This window comes from Gopherus flavomarginatus, chromosome 2 (genome assembly GCF_025201925.1).
Source record: "Gopherus flavomarginatus isolate rGopFla2 chromosome 2, rGopFla2.mat.asm, whole genome shotgun sequence".
Taxonomy (NCBI): Eukaryota; Metazoa; Chordata; order Testudines; family Testudinidae; genus Gopherus; species Gopherus flavomarginatus.
In genome coordinates, this window is record NC_066618.1 from 267478425 (window position 1) to 267500296 (window position 21872).

At 45.2% G+C, this 21872-nt stretch overlaps 1 protein-coding gene across 4 annotated transcripts in view; it reads left to right on the forward strand.

Annotated features, from left to right (window-relative positions):
* The window catches only part of OXR1 (oxidation resistance 1), a 536651-nt gene that overhangs the window by 358562 nt on the left and 156217 nt on the right, over positions 1–21872 (forward strand). Inside the window, exon 1 of one of the 4 annotated variants that reach the window (XM_050940743.1) lies at positions 14447–14688. The exons of the other annotated variants lie outside the window; for them this stretch is intronic. Within the exon in view, the coding sequence (XP_050796700.1) occupies positions 14526–14688 (163 nt within the window). The 5' untranslated portion in view covers positions 14447–14525. Of the gene's footprint in view, positions 1–14446; positions 14689–21872 lie in introns of those variants that run through there. 4 annotated transcript variants of the gene reach the window in all.

Consider the following 21872-nt stretch of genomic DNA (forward strand, 5'->3'; position numbering starts at 1 on the left):
CTATCCAGCCCCCCCGCTCCCTGCCCCTGACTGCCCTGACCCCTATCCACACTCCCACCCCCTGACAGCTCCCCCGGGATTCCCACCCCCTATCCAACCACGTTCTGCTCCTCATCCCTGACCACTCCCTCCCGGGACTCCTCCACCTTTAACTGCCACCCGGGGATCCCACCCCTTATCCAACTTCCCCTGCTCCCTGTCCCCTGACTGCCCTCCTGACCCCTATTCACATCTCCGCTCCCTGACAGCCCCTCCAGGACTCCCACTCCCAACCCTCCCTGTTCCCCATCCCCTGACTGCCCCTCCAGAACCTCCACCCCATCCAACTGCCCCCACCTCCCTGACTGCCTGCCAGGACCCCCCACTCTCTTACTCACCCCACCCCTCACTCCTCACCCCCTTACCAACAGCAGGAGCTTGCAGCCGTGACACCTGGCCAGAGCCAGCTGCGCTCCCGACGCTGCCCAGCGGGAGCAGCCGGCCAGATTGCAGCCCGCGCAGTGGCATGGCTGCTGGGGAAGGGGAACAATGGGGGACAAGCCGGGGACTAGGCTCCACACCCGGGAGCTCAGGGGCCGGGTAGGATGGTCCTGCAGGCCATAGTTTGCCCAAGTCCGGTCTAAGGTCTCAATCCTGATAGGGAGACCCATCCTATTGTAAGATTGGGGCCTAGGTGATAGAGCTAACAGACAAGTGGTAAGCCTACCATAGATACAAACGCTAGTGATTTTCTTCCCTAACTTTTTTTAAATGTGCCCTTAGTATCAAATTAGTAAAATACTTTAAATTGGGGCACCCAGTTCCATATGTGGGTGCTAAAATATGTATTTGAGCATCTAAGCAGTAATTTGAGTTGTGAATTGTGAAGTGGGTGCCCTTTAGGCACTCACATTTGAAAAGGAGCTTACAATGTTTATTTCCTAAAAGCAAAATAAGTTTGTACAAACTACTAAAATTAAATTTTCATATATAGAGAGAGTTTATACAGTAAATAACATTGATTTTTAAGTGAATACCAAATTTCTGGGATTAGATCTAGACTAGATTTTTATCTCAGGGACCTGGTTCAAATCCTAATTCACAAGAAAAAATAAGGCAGCTGTTTACATCTCAGTCTTTGTTCACATTTGTCTGCAGCTCAGTAGTATTGGGAAATTTGGCAAGTATGGCATGAAAGAGGCTCATTTCTTTTATAGCAGGCATGTGTGTTGGCAGAATCCTGAGGAAGCTTGAAAAGCATTTGCTGGCATTTTGCCTGGTATTAGCTGCTGCAATTAACACTTATTTTCATAAGCACCAAATTTGTTCACAAGTAATTATAAGTCACTACCACATGCTGTTGTGTAGTTTTACCCTTTTCTCCCTTAAATCCCCAATTAGTTCTAATATTCTTTTCACCCTTGAAAATATTTCTTTTCCTATTAATTTTGTCCTTCTTTACTTGGCTAAGATTAATTTATCCTCCTCCCTCTCCCATCTCTTTCTAGACTGGATGCCACAATGCTCAGAGAGGTATAATTCTAAATTTGGTCTGAGGCTGGGAAGTAGCCCAGGAGTTCCTAAAGTTGGGAAAAAAACCCACCGTGGGACTAAAATGTGTTTATACTTACAGCATTAGGAGACCACCAAATGTGTATTGTTAAATAAATCATTAATACAGTACAGTAATAAATTTACCTGGAGCTTTACAGAGCGAGACACTTTCCCTCCGGGTTTTATGATACGATGCTGAAAGTGATTGAGCTCCACTCACATTAGCACTTACACCTTTACTAACACCAGCTGCACTAATGTCACAGATCAGAAAATAACTTTGAGAAATACCCATGCTCTTACAGCTCCAGCTCAGTGGCTATCATTTATATAACAGTGCTGAACAGTCATATGGAAGTAACAGCAAAGTTTCCTCAGCAAAAACTGTCATTATTGTGTTTCTGGATGCTGAGGGTTATAAAGCAAGCTTAATCAGGAAGTGTTATTCTGTGAGGTTGTTCACACTATTTCTAATAAGAAACCAACCTAAGACGAAAAAAATCTTTAAGAAACATTGCAGAAAATCAGCTTTTTTAACAGAACATATAACTGTGGGCCACCATTGTGTCAACTCTCATAAGCTAGACAGGGTCAAACCCGGTCAATATTCAGAATGGAGATGTTCAAGAAAATCTAGCTGCCCTGACATAGGATGTGGTATAGATAATGTTAATTTAAGAAGCAGTTGAGTCTGTGCCATGCTCAGCAGTGAATTTCCAGCCTGGCCCATCCAGGTGCAGTGTCACTCCACCGCTGACAGAGGAGATACAGGCTACTGGATGTGGGACAAGGCTACTCCCATCATGACAGAGGGGCTGTGAGGCCAAGTCTGAGCAGCCAGTGGGGCAGCCAGCACTCTTCTTCCTCACATTACTGTCTGCACTGATCAAATTGCATGATCAGGGCCTAAATCAGTACTGAATCAATGCCTGGATGAGGTATCAGAGGACACTGAGCAAGTAGTGGTGGAACCATTTTTAGTTATTTTTAGTTGTTATGGTACTTCCTGCGTGAGATATATAAATCCTGCTGACATGGCCAAAATTCAGTTTAGTTAGGAATATCCTGTCTTCCTAAAATTGCCACTGTAGTTTCAATGGGAAAACTTGTTCCACATTTCATCTTCTAAATAGAAATATTGTTGCCTGGTGTTTCTGGTGAATCACAAATATAGCATACCACCTCAGAGGTGGCCACATTTCTGTAGGGAATGATTGATCCCTGTATAATCAGGTTTTAGAACAATTTGAGAGCCACCTGCATCAAAGTAGCTAAAATGTTATCAGTCACCAAAATATCTTGAATGCTTTATCAAAATAGTAATTAAATTCTAATAGTAAATTTGTGATGAAATGTAGCAGTTATTTAACAACACATAGCAACAATACATACAATGTGGGACTGGAGGGAGGGATAGCTCAGTGGTTTGAGCATTAGCCTGCTAAACCGAGGGTTGTGAGTTCAATCTTTGAGGGGGGCCATTTAAGAAACTGGGGTGTAAAAATCTGTCTGGGGATTGTGCCTGCTGTGAGCAGGGAGTTGGACTAGATGAGGTCCCTTCCAACTCTAATATTCTATGAATTGAAAAAAAACATCCATTTGAAACTATAGGGGAAATGTAGGTAGACAGACTGTAACTGCACAGACAGGTATATAGCCAGAATAATGGTGAACATGCCAGCCCAAATTATCCAAAAAGCTCTGCAGCTGGAAACCATACTCATGGGTATACTTACATAAAGATAAGTTAAGTAGATCAACCATATGTTGTTGATCCCCTAGATGAGAAAAATATATCAATAGGGCAGCACCCTGATGTACTTTTCTCACAGAAGACAAGATTCCACTTGTAATGAACTCAGTTGTAAGTATAGTATTTTGGATTAGATCTTGTAAGTTTTTCTGGCTCTGTAGCTCACAGCCTGACTAACATCCTGTGGTACACACACAGTGACTCTGTATTTCCTGATTTAGACTCATCCATTCTGGAATGGACTGTCATTTACTCTACAAGTCATTGTTTTTTTTTTTTTTACTGACACTATGAAAAAAAATATTATTGTCAGTGGAAAAGCTTTATTTAAAATATGGTCTTGGACTGGGCCTCTCCCCTAAACTGGCAGGTGCTTAAAAAAATGTAAGCTGTATGTATGGTTTAGATGAGCAACTCAGCAATTTAAGGAACAATCCTGCAAGGTGCTAAGTGCACTCAACTGCTATTGAGTTGAATGCCTCCCCTGCAAGATGCTGACAACCTCAACCCCCATTTAGTGGTGTGGCCCCTTCAGTGAGCACCCGATGGGAATTGAGGGGGGTCAGCACTTCACAGGACTGGTTCCTTAGTCATTCTATTTCAGATCTAAGCAATATATCCAGCTCAACTCTTTTATTTTATTTTTAAAGCACCTTCCAGGTTAAGATGCTATTCAAGCTCATATTTTAGATAAAGTATTTGCACTAAAAAATAACCGAAAAGCCTTGATTAGGAAAATATTTTTCTAAAGTCAGAACAAAAAAGTCCACCCAAACTAATCTGTAGTTCAAAGGGAATTGCAGGCTCTGGCAGGACTGTCTTAAAGAGATTTGTAGGGCTATGCCCATAGCATTGTACTGTTGCTGTTGTTTTCACATTAGTATGGAAAATCATTTACTTCTGTAAAATGTTCAGATTGTTTAAAAAAATAGAGGGAATTTCAATATGATTTTTGATTAAAACAATGTTTTTCATTTGCAGCTACAGGTACCACATCATTGCACCACATTATTATTAGAAACAGGCAAAGTAGTTTGGAAAAAATAAAAACTGGCATAAACCTTAGCGGGCTCATGACAAGAGTAACTTTATGAAATTCTGTGGCAGTCCCTACCAAATTCACAGTCCATTTTGGTCAATTTCATGGTCCTAGGATTTTAAAATCATAAATTTCATGATTTCAGGTATTTAAATCTGAAATTTCACGGTGTTGTAATTGTAGGCATGCTGATCCAAAAAGGAGTTGTGCTGGGGGGAGGTTGCAAGGTTATTGTAGGGGGGGATTGCAGTACTGCTATCCTTACTTCTGCGCTGCTGCTGGTGGCAGAATTGCTGTCAAAACTGGATGGCCAGAGAGTGGCAGCTGTTGGCTGGGAGCCAAGCTCTGAAGGCAGAGCTGCTGCCAGCAGCAGCACAGGAGGATAGCATGGTATGGTATTGCCAACCTAACTTCTGCACTGCTGTCTTCAGAGCTGGGCCCTTGGTCAGCAGTAACCACACTTTGGCCACCCAACTCTGAAGGAAGCAGTGCAGAAGTAAGAGTGGTATGGTATGGTATTGGCACCCTTACTTCTGTGCTGCTGCTGGTGGGGTGCTGCCTTCAGAGCTGGGTGCCTGGCCAACAGCCACCACTCTCCAGCCACCCAGTTCTGAAAGTAGCACAGAAGTAAGGGTGGCAATACTGCAACCCCCCTGCAACTCTCTTTTGGGTCAGGACCCCCAATTTGACAAGCGCTGGTCTCCCCCATGAAATTTGTATAGAATAGGGTAAAAGCGCACAAAAGACCAGAATTCACGCGGGGAAACCAGATTTCATGATCTGTGATGTGTTTTTCATAGCTGTGAATTTGGTAGGGCCCTAGGCATAGGAGATCAGACTAGATGATATAATGGTCCCTCTGGCATTAAAATCTATGAGTCCTAAATCCTGAAAAAAGCAGAACTTGATTTTTTGGTTCAACAACCCCCTCCAGAAACCATCTACCTCTATGCTAAAGTCTTGGGCCATATTTTAACTGGGAATTTATGGTAGGGTTGCTGATGTCTTCAAGCTTTGCAAGTTCCAGGGCTTCCATGGGGCAGAAGTGAGGTCACTGGATTCTGGGATGCATAACTCAAGGATGCACCAAAGCACCACAGATGGAATGGAACAGTTATCAATGAGAGACAAATAAAATGCTATATCCAGTTACCCATAAGCTCATGACAAAGGAATAATAAGCTAACTGGGGAGCAAAGAGCATTGGGATGCCTAAATCCCACTGCCATCCACAATTCCCCCCTTGTCCCCTCCCCGCAACTTGGCTCCTGCCTAGCTCTGTATGTGCTTAAATTCACATGGTGCCTAAATTTCTGTTGAAAAGTTCACTAGGTGCCTAAGTTCCTGTCTCTGGGCAGGTATACTGCTACCCTACTATAGTAGTCTAGATGCCTGTCTCACACCTAAGCTAGAGAATGATCCACAAGCCAGGGAAAGATAAGTATTGCTCCACTGATCTTGCTTATGGGGCCCAATCTGATAGGCATGCTCAGAGGCTTCTTACTGAATTGCCCTCTTTTAAAATTGAGGTTACATTTTATCTCAGTGGTTAGAGCATTCACCTGGAAAGTGAGAGACCCAGGTTCCATTTCCCCCTCTGCCTGACTCTGCTTTGTTAAGTCCTTGTTGAGGATTGGGTCCTCTGGCTTATTCTTAGAATCATAGAATATCAGGTTTGGAAGGGACCTCAGGAGGTCATTTAGTCCAAACCCGTGGTCAAAGCAGGACCAATACCCAACTAAATCATCCCAGCCAGGGCTTTGTCAAGCCTGACGTTAAAAACCTCTAAGGAAGGAAATTCCACCATCTCCCTAGGTAACCCATTCCAGTGTTTCACCACGCTCCTAGTGAAAAAGTTTTTTCCTAATATCCAACCTAAACCTCCCCCATTGCAACTTGAAACCATTACTGCTTGTTCTGTCATCTGGTACCACTGAGAACAGTCTAGATCCCTCCTCTTTGGAACCCCCTTTCAGGTAGTTGGAAGCAGCTATCAAATCCCCCCCCATTCTTCTCTTCTGCAGACTAAACAATCCCAGTTCCCTCAGCTTCTGCTCATAAGTCAGGTGCTCCAGCCCCCCTATCATTTTTGTTGCCCTCCCCTGGACTCTTTCCAATTTTTCCATGTCCTCCTTGTCGTGTGGGGCCCAAAACTGGACACAGTACTCCAGTTCAGACTTCAATAGTCTCTGTTCTCCTTTGAGGCAAAGGGGAAGTAAAAGTTCCAGGCCCACCAGAATTTTATTGGCTCTAATTCCCCATGTCTTATGAGCTTTCTTTTCTGAGAGTCTCTGGCTGGGGAACTTGACCCACCCACTCCACTGAGTGTCAGCTCACAGCCCTTGCTAGAAACAGCCAGAAATAAATCCTCCACAGTCCATCACTGTTCCCTGAGCTAGTTCCTACCTTTGCAGTCTTCTTCAGTTTCTCAGACTGCTTCTCTCACTTCAGTGAGCTGATATACTTGGCAGCTTCTCCCCCGTTTGCTGAAGAAATCCTCTCACTAGACTCCCTCAGTCTGTGTAACCAAATGCACCCCTGTATTACCACCCTACAAACTATTGGAATAATCTTTGTACAAAATATACCTTGTAAGGTATCACTTGAAAACTAACAACTGGATGGTCAATAATTTCATTGTGAAATGTGTTTAGCAACATTATATGTAAAGTTATGAATATAAGCTGAAATCATGACTGAAGTGTGTTTACCAGACAAGTCTGGAAAGTGGGTAAACCCATTTCTCAAAGACAAAGGACAAGTTGATGGCCCTAGCCAGGTGTCATCATGTATCTAGTGGCCATTCTTTGGCATGGAAGTGGAGGAAGGCAAGAGACGAACAGATCTGCATTTTAACAGCAGATGAAAAGCAACAGCATAACATCTTTTCCCCACCAGCCTCCATGTCTCCTTGCTCTCAGCTGGAAAGAATTTTATCTAGAGGTCACTCTCAGGAAAATGCATTTCAAAAGGGTGGCTGAACTATAAAAGTGAGGGGCAAAACAGTTGAAGTTATCCATCTCTGTCTTGTCACCAAAGAAGACAAAAGAAACAGCCTTTGGAGCAGATCCTGACCTGAGAGTTTGATCAACAGTGTACTGAAAACCTGTGATAAGAATTTCACCTTCAACCAAGTCTGCTATATTCAGTTTAGTGCTAGGAAGCATTTTATTTTATATTTTTCTTGTAACCATGTCTGACTTTAATGCCTTCAAACTTGTAATAATTTCAAATCAATTTGAAGTTAAATAAATTTGTTTGATTGTTTAATCAAAACTAACCCAGTGTGGTGAACAGTGTGAGTAGCTCCATTTAAGGCTGTTGTACCTTGACCCCTTAGAGGGGCAACTGACCTGATATATCTGGACTGTACAGGAGAGGGCTGGACAGTGCTAAGCACATGTTTTGGGGGAAAATCTGGAACTCGGAATGTGTTCCTGACAAAAGGAAGAAAGGAGAACAGCAGAATACGGACCCTGGACTTCAGAAAAGCAGACTTTGACTCCCTCAGGGAACTGACAGGAAGAATCCCCTGGGAGGCTAATATGAGGGGGAAAGGAGTCCATTAATGATCTGAATGATGGGAGGGATTGCACTCTCAGAAGTTTGTGGATGACACTAAGCTGGGGGAAGAGGTAGATACACTGGAGGGTAGAGATAGGATCCAGAGTGACCTAAACAAATTGGAGGATTGGGCCAAAAGAAATCTGATGAGATTCAACAAGGACAAGTGCAGAGTCTTGCACTTGGGATGGAAGAATGCCATGCACTGCTACAGGCTGGGGACCGACCAGCTAAGCAGCAGTTCTGCAGAAAAGGACCAGGGGATTACAGTAGACAAGAAGCTGGATATGAGTCAACAGTGTGCTCTTGTCAAGAAGGCTAACAGCATATTGGGCTGCATTAGTAGGAGCATTACCAGCAGATCGAGGGAAGTGGTTATTCCACTTTATTCAGCACTGGTGAGGCCACATCTGGAGTATTGTGTCCAGTTTTGGGGGCCCCACTACAGAAAGGATGTGGACAAATTGGAGAGAGTCCAGCGGAGGGCAACATAATGGTTAGGGGGTTGGGGCACGTGACTTATGAGGAGAGGCTGAGGATACTGGGCTTATTTAGTCTGCAGAAGAGAAGAGTGAGGGGGGATTTGATAGGAGCCTTCAGCTACCTGAAGGGAGGTCCAAAGAGGATGGAGCTCGGCTGTTCTTAGTGGTGGCAGATGGCAGAACACTGGGCAATGGTTTCAAGTTGCAGAGGAGGAGGTCTAGGTTGGATATTAGGAAAAGCTATTTCATTAGGAGGGTGGTGAAGCAGTCGAATGGGTTACCTAGGGAAGTGGTGGAATCTCCATCCTTAGAGGTTTTTAAGGCCTGGCTTGACAAAGCCCTGGCTGGGATGATTTAGTTGGTGTTGATCATGCTTTGAGCAGGGGGTTGGACGTGATGACCTCCTGGGGTCTGTTCCAACCCTAATCTTCTATGATTCTATGTTGGGGGCACTCTGCATGCAGTAACCAAGGCTGGTGAAACACAGAGCGGGACTGGAGTGTGCAGGCAGGCTGCATTATACACAGACACTCCAAGTGTAACCTGCATGCTGTTAGGCTATTTGTGAGTGGCCTGGCATTGCAAAGGTTGCAGGGCAGGGGTGACACAGTCCCTCAGTAGTCTGGATTGCACCTCAAACTGTCATAGTCTGTTTGGTAGCCTCCCTGCCTCCTGACCTGCAGCTCTTTTATCCCAGTCTGCTCTGGCTGGGACTGCAGGCAGTTGCTTTGTTTCATTATTTGATAGCTGAGCCAGCATGGGGAATATAGGCCCTGTGACAATCCTGCTCTGTCAGCTCTCTTACTCTCACATTTATAATTTTGTCCTTCCATTAAATTTGTAGTGTCTTCATCAGCCATGTGCAAGGGGCAGCCTCCAGTCTGTTTTGTTAGCCATTGTCATCAGCCAAGTCTAATCTCTATACAGTGGCATGCTCAATACGATCACATGGTATAATCTGACCTTTACTTAGGTGTGGAGACCTCTGCTCGACCAGATGTTGTTCATCCTTCCAAACAGTGGTGCTTGCTTTTCCTAATCTCATATTAATATCTTTATTGCAGCCCAGCTTCAAATGTCATCACACTGCCCAGATGGCAGATCTCTTCTGCCTTTTCAATTTCCTTTCTATCCACATGCACCTTTGCATCTGTTGTGCAGTTTTGTACCTTCATAATTTTGGTGTTTCCTGCATTTACTTTCAATACAACTTTTTCTACTTCCTGCTCCACCACTGATTTAAGGGCAATAATTCCATTCCATATTATTGTTAGTAAAGCAATGTAACTGGCAAAGTCAGGGTTGTGTAACTCATCTTCACTAACCTATTTTACACCTTTTATTGTCCTCTTCACACCCAGTCTATTGCTAATGCAAGGAAGATTGGTGATAATATACATTCTTGTCTAACTCCAGCCACAATATCAAACCACTCATCCAGGCCTGCATCCTTACTTCACATCTATTTTAATCACATAAACTGCTTGTGAGAAACAAGGCAGGGAGGTAATATCTTTTATTGAACCAACTTCTATTGGTTAAAGAGACAAGTTTTGAGCTTACACAGAGCTCATCTTCAAGTGTGGGTGGACCTGAAGAAGAGTTCTGTGTAAGCTTGAAAGCTGTCTCTCTAACCAATAGAAGTTGGTCCAATAAAAGATATTACCTGCCCACTGAGTCTCTCTAATATCCTGGGACTGACCTGGGTACAACATGGCAATTTTCTGAAATAGTCTGGACAACCTTTAAAAATCTTAGGAGTTCATTGTATTAAAAATACAAATGTTTATGTATTATTGTGGGATTGTATGCAAAGTTTCTAGGGTGGATACATTACTAATGTAAATCCTGGGAAGTTTTATGAGCTTCAAAGGACTCTTAAGCACTGGGCCATATAAGAATGAACATTTGTGATAAACTAAATTGACTGGGTTTCCTGGGAAATACTTGGGAAGAGGAGAATGCAATTTTCCACCTCCAGACCCAACCTTTTAAAGCTAGCCCTGAGGAGAAACCCATTATCTAAAAATTACCTATTAGATCAAAGAGCCAGGTTGTACAAGGGAGTAACTCACAGGTTCATTGGGATTCTTGTTCTGAGAAAAAGGTAACCTTATTAGCAATCATGTGGGCTCATTTATTGTTTTAATGTTTACTCTGGAATGCATTCTCTTTAAGAATAAATGTGCTTGCTTAGGAAAAGCTGTGTGGCACCTTATAACTGTGGGTGATTATGCCATTTATAGCCTCTGAAATGCAAGGCCTGTTTAGGCAGTCTGACTTGCTAGGGAATTCAGTGTAGGTGGGGAACTGCACAGCCAGGAAAAATCCCACTCAGAAGGGAGAGAGACGCAGGTCTCTGCTCAAGAGGTGATAGCTCAGGAGCTGGGACGCTAAAAGTGGGTGCCCTTGCTGGATCCTGAGGAGGAATATGAGTGCAAGTGCCCTGAACTGCCTATTATGTTAATCAGTTTGTCTGGTATCCCATAGATTCTGTGGACACTATCGAATGCTTTCTTAGAGTTGATTAAGATGGGGTTTTGCCAAGCAGTATCTTTTTCAATGATCTGTCAGGGTGAGTCTCCGCTCACAACATGATTCACTTGACATAACATATTGTCGGCCGTATATGTGGCCCACAATGGTAAATAGACTGAGAACCACTGGTCTATGTGGTTGACAGTCACATTGTTGATCTCAGTGTGAGCTTGCAAATCCTTTTGTGCTGGAAGAGACAGCTGCCTACCTATAGGGTGTTTGTGCTACAGAGATTCAAGAGCCATTTACTATTATCAGTTTGGAGGCCTTCCGCTGCTGTGCCCATGACTCCTTCCCAAACAATAGAGTTGTTGCTGATTTGTTCATTGAAGTTGCCTACCATCAACTTGATGTCATAGTTAGGTATGTCATCCAACACTGGTTGCACCTGCTTGTAGAGTGTATTGTTTTCCCTGTCACCTGCTGCATTTGTTGGTGCATATACTTGGATTATCGTACACTTGGCACATCTTGTTTGCTCCTAAGCCAACAGGATCTTCGCTCTGATGTTACCCAGAATAATTCCAACAGCTCTTTCATACTTTCCTCCTCCTGAGTATAAGATTGTAGCACCATTAGACATCATCTTGCTTTACTGATACCAAGTATGCTTAAATGGTATTTTTCATGTCTCTTGTAACCTATGCCAGCTTCCCCATACTATACAAAGTACGTACATTCCACGTGCCCACTGTTGTTACAGATTTGGTCATCAGGATTTGATGTCTCTATCTCAACTTCCTTTCACCTTTCACTGGGATCTCTTAGAATTGGATTTAGAGCTCCATTTGCATCTACAGTTCTGAAGTTTGGGTTTAACTTAGGGGTGGACAAACTTTTTGGCCTGAGAGCCACATCTGAGTGGGGAAATTGCATGCAAGGCCATGAATGTAGGGCTAGGGTAGGGGTTGGGGTACCGGAGGGAGTGCAGTGTGTGGGAGGGGGTGCGGTAGGCAGGAAGGGGCTCAGGGCAGGAGACTGGAGGGCAAGAGGATACGGAGTGCAGGAAGGGGCTCAGGGCAGGGGGTTGGGGTGCAGGAGGGGTTCAGGTTGCAGGCTCTGGCCTGGCGCTGCTTAACTTGAGCAGCTCCAAGGTGGCAGTGGCATGCAGCGGGGATAAGGCAGGCTCCCTGCCTGCCCTGGCCCCTTGCCACTTCCAGAAGCAGCCAGCACCACGTCCCCGCGGCCCCTGGGGGCAAGGTGACAAAGGGCTCCATGCATTGCCCTTGCCTGTCGGTACCTCCCCCGAAGCTCCCATTGGCTGCGGTTCCCCATTCTCGGCCAATGGGAGCTGCCGGGGGGCGTTGCCTGCAGGCAAAGGTAGCGCACGGAGCCCTCTGCCCTTCCCCCCCCCAAGGGGCTGCAGGGACATGGTGCTGGCCACTTCCAGGAGCAGCAAAGGGCCTGCGGCGCCACGGAGGTGGCAATCCCGTGGGTCGGATCCAAAGCCCTGACAGGCCGGATCCGGCCTGCAGGCTGTAGTTTGCCCACCTCATTTAACTGAACTGTTTCTGTTCCAGTAAGGCTTTACCTGAGTGGGTTGCAACACTCCCTGCAAAACCCTCCTTTTTTATCCAGGCTTGTGACCAGCACTGTTGCTTACAGTTTGAGAAGTAGAAGACCTGTCCAAATCCTTTCTCCCTATCAGGCAGGGGGGAGAATTGAAACTGGGTCTCCCACATCCTGGGAGAGGGCTAACCACTGGGCTAAAAATTATAGCATTTTTTGCTAAAAAATGGCTTAAGCATCTAAGCTGTCTGACTCCATTAGGACAGGTTCCTGTTCATGCATCGCTAAGCACAGATAAGTACCTCCCTACAGCCTGACTTAGGTGGCAAACTCCATGAGAGGAGTAGAATTTAGGACACACCACTCTCCTATTGACTAAGTAAGGCAGCTCCCAACTTTTGTGGATCCCCTTCTTAGGCACCTATCTCTCCCCTTTCATTGTAGAGGGAACCTTGGTGCCTAACTCTGACTTTGTCGATTCCATTGTTGTTCTGGTGATTTTCTAGGCATTGCATTGCTGAGCTTTGTGGATCCAGGCCATACTAACCAAATCTTTGAAGGTTTGCATAGCGTAAATTACAATATAATACAATAAGTTGTGAGACACCAGAACCAAGGTAAAAGAACTACAAACTACAACAGTTGGTCCTATTTTTTATAATTTAACTATATTGGTGAAACACCTGAGTATTCACCCAGGTCAGAGGGGACACTATCAGCATCAGGGATTGTGTTGGTTTCCCACAACAAAAGGGGGAACCTCCCTCCCTGTAAGCTAATGAATAACCCAGACCTTCTTGGCACATCATGGAAAAATAATCAACTGGCACAGAAATATTCCTAGCCACGGAACTTTAAAAAACAATGTTTATTGAAATGTGAGGATGGCAATGGCTCTATGTGAGATCAGAATAAAATAATAACTTGTGCATGTGACCTGGCTGCAAACCTTTGTTATTAAAAAAGAGCCTACTGTAATGATGGTGTATAAACAGTATTGTTTATGACAGTTGCTGCAGCATTCGAGGTCAGCATTTCTGCAGCATACTGTCCAGAATGCAGTTAACAGGTAGGCCATTTTGTTTCATGGGAGAGGAGAGGAAGAGTTCGTGTACACAGTCCCCACTTCCTCTTTTACATCTCAAAAAGCACCCAAGAAACAACCTCTAACAAAAATGAGATAATACATTGATTTTACGAAAGGGAAATTGCCACTCAAGCCATATGTTTTAATGCTGGATACACACACACCAGGGCATCCATCTAGAGCACATTCACCTCTGCCAGAGCGGCAGGCATTCTGCCACAGGGCCGCTGAAAGGATTCAGGGGGCCTGGGGCAAAGGGGGAGAGCTGCGGTGCTTATACTTACCTGGGGGTGGTCTGGGTCTTCGGCAGCATTTCGGTGGCTGGAGGCCCTTCAGTCGTTCTGCGTCTTAGGCAGCACTGAAGGGCCCCTGCTGCCGAAATGCCGCCAAAGACCCAGACCACCGTGGGGCCCCTGCAGGGCCTGGGGCAAATTGCCCCCCCTGCCCCCCTCCTCGGGTAGCCCATTTCTGCCATGCTCAATACATGCACACGTGTGACACAGACACACATCTCCACAGCACACAGTATACTTGCCACACCCATCCACAGACTACAGGACACACACCCCACCCCTAACACCCACACACAGCACCCCCCAACTCATATGACATGCCCCGCACCCTCACACCACACTCCCTAACACACAGAGTACACGTGACACACCACATACCCCAGCGTGCACACAGGAAACTACACGACACCCCTGCCCCAACCCCATACACACAGGCCGCCCCTCGTGCAGGCGGCATGGCGCCCTGGCCCGTGTGGGTGGAGGGATGGAGGGAGGGGGATCCCTCCCGTAGCTGTCAAGCTCCGGCCGGACCAAGACGTGTTGTTCTGGGATTGCAGCCCGCCGCTCTCACCCACCCCGCTACGGGACGCGGCCCCTTTAAGCGCGGGCGGGGCGGGGCGGGGCTCGCTCGCTCTAAACTTTGTAGAAGTTGGTGACTGAGGCTCGGCGCGGCCAGAGTCTCTCCCCCCCCCGCACCCCGTATGGGGCCGCCCCCCGGCAGAGCCCCATGAGCCCGGCTATGGATTATCTCACCATCTTCACCAGCAAGAGCGGCCGCCTGCTGCGCGGCACCGCCAACCGCCTGTGGGGGGCCGCGTCCGGGGCCCCCCGCCAGGTCCGCTTCCTCGACTCCCTGCAGGAGTGGGGCCCGGGCCCAGCGTCCGCACCAGGTGCTGGCTCCGCGCGAGGGGACAGTAACGAGGGGGCTGGGAGTGCAGTAAAGGGGGGGCAGTGTCCTATGGGGGGAGAGTGCAGTAAGGGGAGGGCTGTGTCCCGTGGGGGGAGAGTGCAGTAAAGGGGGGGGCAGTGTCCCGTGGGGGGGAGAGTGCAGTAAGGGGAGGGCTGTGTCCCGTGGGGGGAGAGTACAGTAAAGAGGAGGGGGGGGGCTGTGTCCCGTGGGGGGGAGAGTGCAGTAAGGGGGGGGCTGTGTCCCGTGGGGGGAGAGTGCAGTAAAGAGGAGGGGGGGCTGTGTCCCATGGGGGAGAGAGTGCAGTAAAGGGGGGGCATTATGTATGTGTGAGGAATATCAAATGTGCAGGAGGGGCTGCGTGTGGAGTATTGGGGTGGGGTCGTGGTGAGAAAGGTGGTGGTAATATGCCCCAAGGGAGACGGGTATTGGTTGGGTAAGGGAAGAGGCCCTACACCCTGTGTCAGGGCAGATGGATTAGAGCAGGGAGTCAGTTTGTAGGCATCCTCTACCCTCCGTGTGTGGGCTGGGGTTGAGACACAGACTGCAGCACTCAGCTGGTCTGTGTATAGTACATAGTAAATATATAAAGAGAAAGTAAATACAGAGCAGCAAAGAATCCTGTGGCACCTTATAGACTAAAAGACGTTTTTGAGCATAACCTTTTGTGGGTGAATACCCACTTCATCAGATGCATCTGTATTCACCCACGAAAGCTCATGCTCCAAAATGTCTGTTAGTCTATAAGGTGCCACAGGATTTTTTTCTGCTTTTACAGATCCAGACTAACACAGCTGCTCCTCTGATACTTGATAGTAAATACGGAGTTAAGGTTGTCTGGTGATAGTTTTTGCCTTTCCAGAATGCTGAGTTCACCAAAACACAAACTTCTGAAAACCAGGAAATAGAGGTAAGGTAAACAGGGAGGCAGCCTTAACTCTGACCTTCCTGCCCACGTGTGCCACCCCCCTCTGGGAGCTGGCAATAGCCACTGGCAATTATGTGCATACACCAGCTGCATTTGCATTAGGTGTGCTATATTGAATGGGAGAGGACTAAGTTGGAGCAGCTTTAAAGAGTTTTAATTGTGATATGAAGATATCTTGGGCTGAGTCTCCACCACCCTTATGCGTGTTCTCAAAGGAAAGGGGTATATATGTACCTTGAGGTTCTGGTCTGCATCATTTCAATAGAGAATTGTGTAGGTTGTAGCAGAGCACTAGGGTCGTCTTGGCTTGGGATTGTCAATAATGAGATGGGATGTGAGACCAGTCTGTGGTTGTACTGTTCGGTGGGTGAAAGTATAGGTTTAGGTGTGTGAGTGTGAAGGGTTTGTAAAAGGTTTTGAATTGATACTAAATTTTACAAGTGTGGTATTCTGTTGGGGAAGTGGGCTCAGTTTTGAGCGTAGGGGAAATGCTAGTAGTGTCTGCTTATTACCGTTAAAAGGCAGAGTTGGGAGTGTGTATTATGGGCATATAGGTGCATGGCTCAAAGAAAGCAGAGTTAAGCTTATGTGGACATTACCTTAGCCTGGCTTTCAGAAGTTTTTTTTTAAACAAGGTGATTGACAATATACCATCCACAATTAACATTACACAATAATCCTGTTCCTTTACATTTCAGGACTATGATTTTTGGGGTTCCTTGTTTTGAGGGTATGATATGTGTATTTGCCTCAGTTGTTGGTATTAGAGAAACTTCCCAAGCCCTCTTGTTAAGAGGAAGGTGTAAAACCACAAAAGGCCTCTTGTATTTTCTCCTGTGAGGTTTTTCAGGCAAGTAAAACCAATGCTTTGTTGTCAGCAATAACAAAGACTGCTGATAAAGGTAACAAAACCAGCATGATTGTTTTTCTTGACTATTTTCAGAATTAGACAGCTATACAGTTTCCTTATGAAACTCGTGCTCAGAGGAAGACTGATAGGGATTGAAGATACCTATGAGATCAAGATATATCTGGAGCTCGAGCTGCTGCAATATCACTTTCTTAACCTTCTCTCCTCCCAAAAGGAAAGCTTCAGATAAGTAGGTTAATACCCAAATGCCCATACTGAAAGATACCTTCTTTTGATATTTTCTTAACAATCTTTTGAAAGTCTGCTGACATGTTGCCATTACAAAAGGATATTAACAATCCATTCCAATAATGTGCCCCAAACCTCTCTTATTCACCACTTGCGAGGAGAGGGATCTTACTAGCTGCTTTAAGCCAATGAGAGAGAGAGCTCTCCTGTTGGCTTAACTACTCCAGCCCCTGCGAGCTGTCTTGCCAATATAGTGCTGTTCACACCAGTGCTAATGTCAGTTTCTCAGGGGTGTGATTTATTCCCATCTCTAAGCAACATAAGTTATGTCAACGTAAGTTGTAGTGTAGACATAGCCTTATTGTGCAAAATGGGGCTGGAGGAGAACTCAACCACTGAATCTTAAATATTTTATAATTTTCTGCTCTGGCAGTGCCTCTGACACTTCAGCAAAATCAGCCTGAATCATACTGACTGTTTCCCCCCCCCCCCATTAAATTGTGTGTCAGGGTACAGATGCTTATACTGTGACATATTTGCTTTGTAACTGTTAAGCTAGAGTTAATGAAAAGTGGCTTGTGGAGGTAGGGGTGCTGCTGAGAGCAATGAGGGATGGATGGTTCTTAATATGGGGGAGGAGTTCTGCATGCTTCCATGTGCCTAGGTTGGGGAACAGCATTCCCCAACTTGTGCGCAAGATTGCTCTGTACTCGTTATCCAATGGAATCTTCTAAACAAAAAGTCAGTGGATTGTAGGCAGAAACAGGTTCTCTTCTGGCAGGTTTTAACTAACAGTCTTGGATCATGCCATATTGTTTCATATAATAGTAACTACAGCAGTTAAGAGAGAATTCCAACTTCCATTCTAGTTGGATATGGGCACTCAATTGCAAAGTTAGGGTCTGCTATTAAAGCCTAAGGCTCAGCCCTTTTTCAAAAAGATGATATTTAGGTGTTGCAATGCCTAACTGAGTGAGTGTGAATCTCATTTTCAAAAGGGATAGACTCCTAAATCACTTTTGAAAAGGAGATTTATGTCCCTAAATCAGTTAGGCATGACAACACTGATGGTAGCAATGTCTAAATAGTTTTTAAAAATCTGGGCCCAACTGCTCCAAATTTCAGTTGTGTGTGCATCCAGGGTCTTGGTTCAGGCCCATCTCTAATCTGCCCTCCAGTCTCTCCAGTTCACTTATAACTATCTCAGACTCTGTTAGGGCTTCCATTTCATATTTGGTCTCAGTCGAAATGTGGGATGTGTGTGGTTATTTAACGTATGAACAAACTTCTGTTAAGATAAGTATGGAAAAATTATTCTTCTGTGTAATTCAGAAACACTGATCTCAGAACTCCAGTAAAACCTTGTAGATTTCATGGACTTAATATACTTAAATTTTAAATAACATATTTTGGTATCTTAAAGTTATAAGCATGTAACATTGGAGATTTCATGCTTCCATGTTAGTATATTGCTATTTGACTTCCTGAGATGATTAGCTATTATGCAGTATATGTTTTCTGGTTCAGGGAGTCAGGCAAATATTTTCAGATTTCATGCCTTAAATTTAAATCTTTGACTGCCTTGCTGTCGTATTTGAGGCTGTCCTAATGGTGAGAGAGAGATTTCTTTAGAAAATATTACTGTAGTATGTATTTGCTTCTGAACATATACCTACATATTTATATGCTGAGCAGTCTATTGTATTTCTAAATGTGGAGGACAGAGTTAAGATGCTGAATTTGCTGCATGTCAGAAAGAACACTAGTTTAAACAGTCCATGTTGTTTGTTAATAGTCAGCTCACTGAAATTCAGACAAAATTTCTCCTTAAGTTAACAAGTTTGACAGAGGATAAAAGTACAAGAGTACTAGAAATAGCGACTGTGAGATGAAAACATGGCTTTGTCAGAGCTGCTAATCTCTTTGACGTAGCTGGTTTATTACTGAATTTCCTTCAATGTTACAGAATACAGTTGTGTTTTTCATATATTATCACTTTGTTTCTTACTATTTTTAAAGCTGTTGATGTTTCATGAAAACTCAGAGGAAACACCCTAAGTAAAAGAAAGTTTGCTTTTTTCTAGAACAGGGGTTCTCAAACTGGGGACTGGGACCCCTCAGGGCGTCACGAGGTTATTACATGGGGGGGTCGTGAGCTGTCAGCCTCCACCCCAAACCCTGCTTTTCCTCCAGCATTTATAATTGTCTTTAAATATGTAAAAAAGTGTTGTTGTTTTTTTTAATTTATAAGGGGGTGGGAGGTCGCACACAGAGGCTTGCTGTGTGAAAGGGGTCACCCAGTACAAAAGTTTGAGAACCACTGTTCTGGAAACTTCAGCTAGTGCAAAATGCAGTCTTCGGTAAGCAAGCATTTAATGCATGGATTGATGTGATGTAATCTGTAATGGCTTCTAATAAAGGCTGACAAGCAATTAAAAAATTAATTGCCTGATTAATCGTGCTGTTAAACAATAATAGAATAATAGGTATATAAATATTTTTGGACATTTCCACATTTTTCAAATATATTGATTTCAGTTACAACACAATACAAAGTGTACAGTGCTCACTTAATATTTATTATAAATATTTGCACTGTAAAGTAAGAGTATTTTTCAATTCACTTAATCTCTTTATCATGAAAGTTGAACTTACAAATGTAGAATTATGTACAAAACTAACTGCATTCAAAAACAAAACAATGTAAAACTTTAGAGCCTACAAGTCCACACAGTCCTACTTCTTGTTCAGCCAATTGCTCAGATAAACAAGTTTGGTTACAATTTGCAGGAGATAATGCTGCCTGCTTCTTGTTTAAAATGTCACCTGAAAGTGTCACTGTTGTATCCTGCATTGCAAGATATTTACGTGCCAAATGTGCTAAAGAGTCATATGTCCCTCTGTGCTTCAACTACCATTCTAGGGGACGTGCATCCACTCGGATGATGGGTTCTGCTCGATAACAATCCAAAGCAATGCAGAAATGTTCATTTTCATCATCTGAATCAGATGCCACCAGAAGAAAGTTGATTTTCTTTTTTGGTGGTTTGGGTTATATAGTTTCTGCATCGGAGTGTTGCTCTTTTAAGACTTCTGAAAGCATGAGCCACACCTCATTCCGACCAGATTTTGGAATGCACTTCAGATTCTTAAACCTTGGGTCAATTGTAGCTATGTTTTGAAATCTCACATTGGTACATTCTTTGTGTTTTGTCAAATCTGTAGTGAAAGTGTTCTTAAAACGAACAACAGGAGCACCCATGTCTGCCCGGGAGCCCCAGACTGACCTCACCGAGGCCGGCTGGAGGAACCAGGAGACAGCAGCAGATGGTGCAGTACGGCTGCTAACCATCTTTGCTAACTTGCAAAGGCAAGGAGCTGCTGCTATGTAGCACTGCAGTACCACGTCTGCCAGCAGAACCCAGGAGACGTACAGTGACAGTGAGCTGCGCGGGCTCCATGCTTGCCGTGGTATGTTGTCTGCATGGGTAACCCAGGGAAAAAGCAAGAAACGATTTTTTGCCGTTGCTTTCAAGGGGCGGAGTGGGGCTGACAACATGTACCCAGAACCACCTGTGACAGTGTTTTTGCCCCGTCAGGCATTGGGAGCTCAACGCAGATTTCCAGTGGGCTGCGGGAACTGTGGGATAGCTACCCACAGTGCAAGGCTCCAGAAGTCGACACTAGCCTCGGTACTGTGGATGCACTGCGTCGACTTAATGGTCTTACATGGGTGGGGGGGCACACAATCAACTATATCAAATAGATTTCTAAAATGTCGACTTATATTAAATCGACCTAATTTCGTAGTGTGGACATACCTACTGTGTTTAACAAACAAGCAGCTGCATTCTGCATTAGCTTCCATTTCTGAATGGACTTAAGGTGTATTCCTTGTAGAATTTATTGCAATAGTCTAATATCATGGTGGTGAAAGGTGCAGATCTGAGGAAGAGGGTTGCCATGGGGAATGTGAAGCTGTCTTGGGGTGGATGTGTGTTTTTGTGTGTGTGTTTGGGAGGGGAGGGAAAGGAGGTGCTTTTTAAAAATGTTCGATAACACAGTTAAAGCACCCTTAACACCTCATGTAGACAGTTTAAAATTATGACTTGTAATTTGTAGGGAATAATGAAGTTTTAAGGAGTGTTTCAAACAGTTAACACACTTTTAAAAAGCAACTTTTTTGTTGTTGTCAAGATAGCCAAATAGCAGTGATGACCAAGGCATTATCTAGAACTGGAGTGGGCAAACTTTTTGGCCTCAGGGCCACGTTGGGTTTCCAAAATTGTATGGAGTGCCAGTTTGGGGAGGCTGTGCCTCCCCAAAGAGCCTGGCATGGCCAGGCCAATGCCCCCTATCAGACCCTCACCTGCTTCTTGCCCCCTGACAGCCCCCTCCCCCCCAGGACTCCTGCCCCATCCACACCCCCACTCCGTTTCCTGATCACCTCTGGACCCCCTGCCCCTGACTGCCCCCTGTAGCCCCATCCAACCACCCCCCCCATGTTCCCTGCCCTCTGATCACCCCGACCCCTATCCATACCCCTGACCACCACCTCGAACTCCCGTGCCCCCTTACTGCGCCAGGAGCACCAGGACAGGCAGCCATGCTGCCCGGTTGGAGCCAACCATGCCACCGCGCAGCACAGAGCACCAGGTCAGGCTGCAGCTCTGCAGCTGCGATGCCCCAGCAGCTTGCAGCCCTGCCACCCAGAGCGTTGCACCAGCAGCGCAGTGAGGGGGAACAGCAAGGGAGGGGCCAAGGGTTCAGGGGCTGGGCAGGAGAGTCCCATGGGTCAGATGTAGCCCCTGGGCTGTAGTTTGCCCACCTCTGATCTAGTACAAGCTGGCAAAGACCAAGACATCAGATTTGAGAACCGAAGTTTCAACTAATGAGCATAAGCCTTCGATCAAGGGACCAGTATAATCTCAAACGTTTCTCCCAGTTGTTGTCTTCAACCTATCATCACTTCTGTTTTATCTGGGTTGAGTTTTAATCAGTCTGTCTTTTTTACCCACACCCTTTGGATCAGGTAACAGGGAGACATCATAATTTTAAAAGTCGTCAGTAGGCAGAAATATACCTTCTTACTAAACCCTTCTAATGGTTGTTATGATTACAACCCATGCAGTGTTTTAGG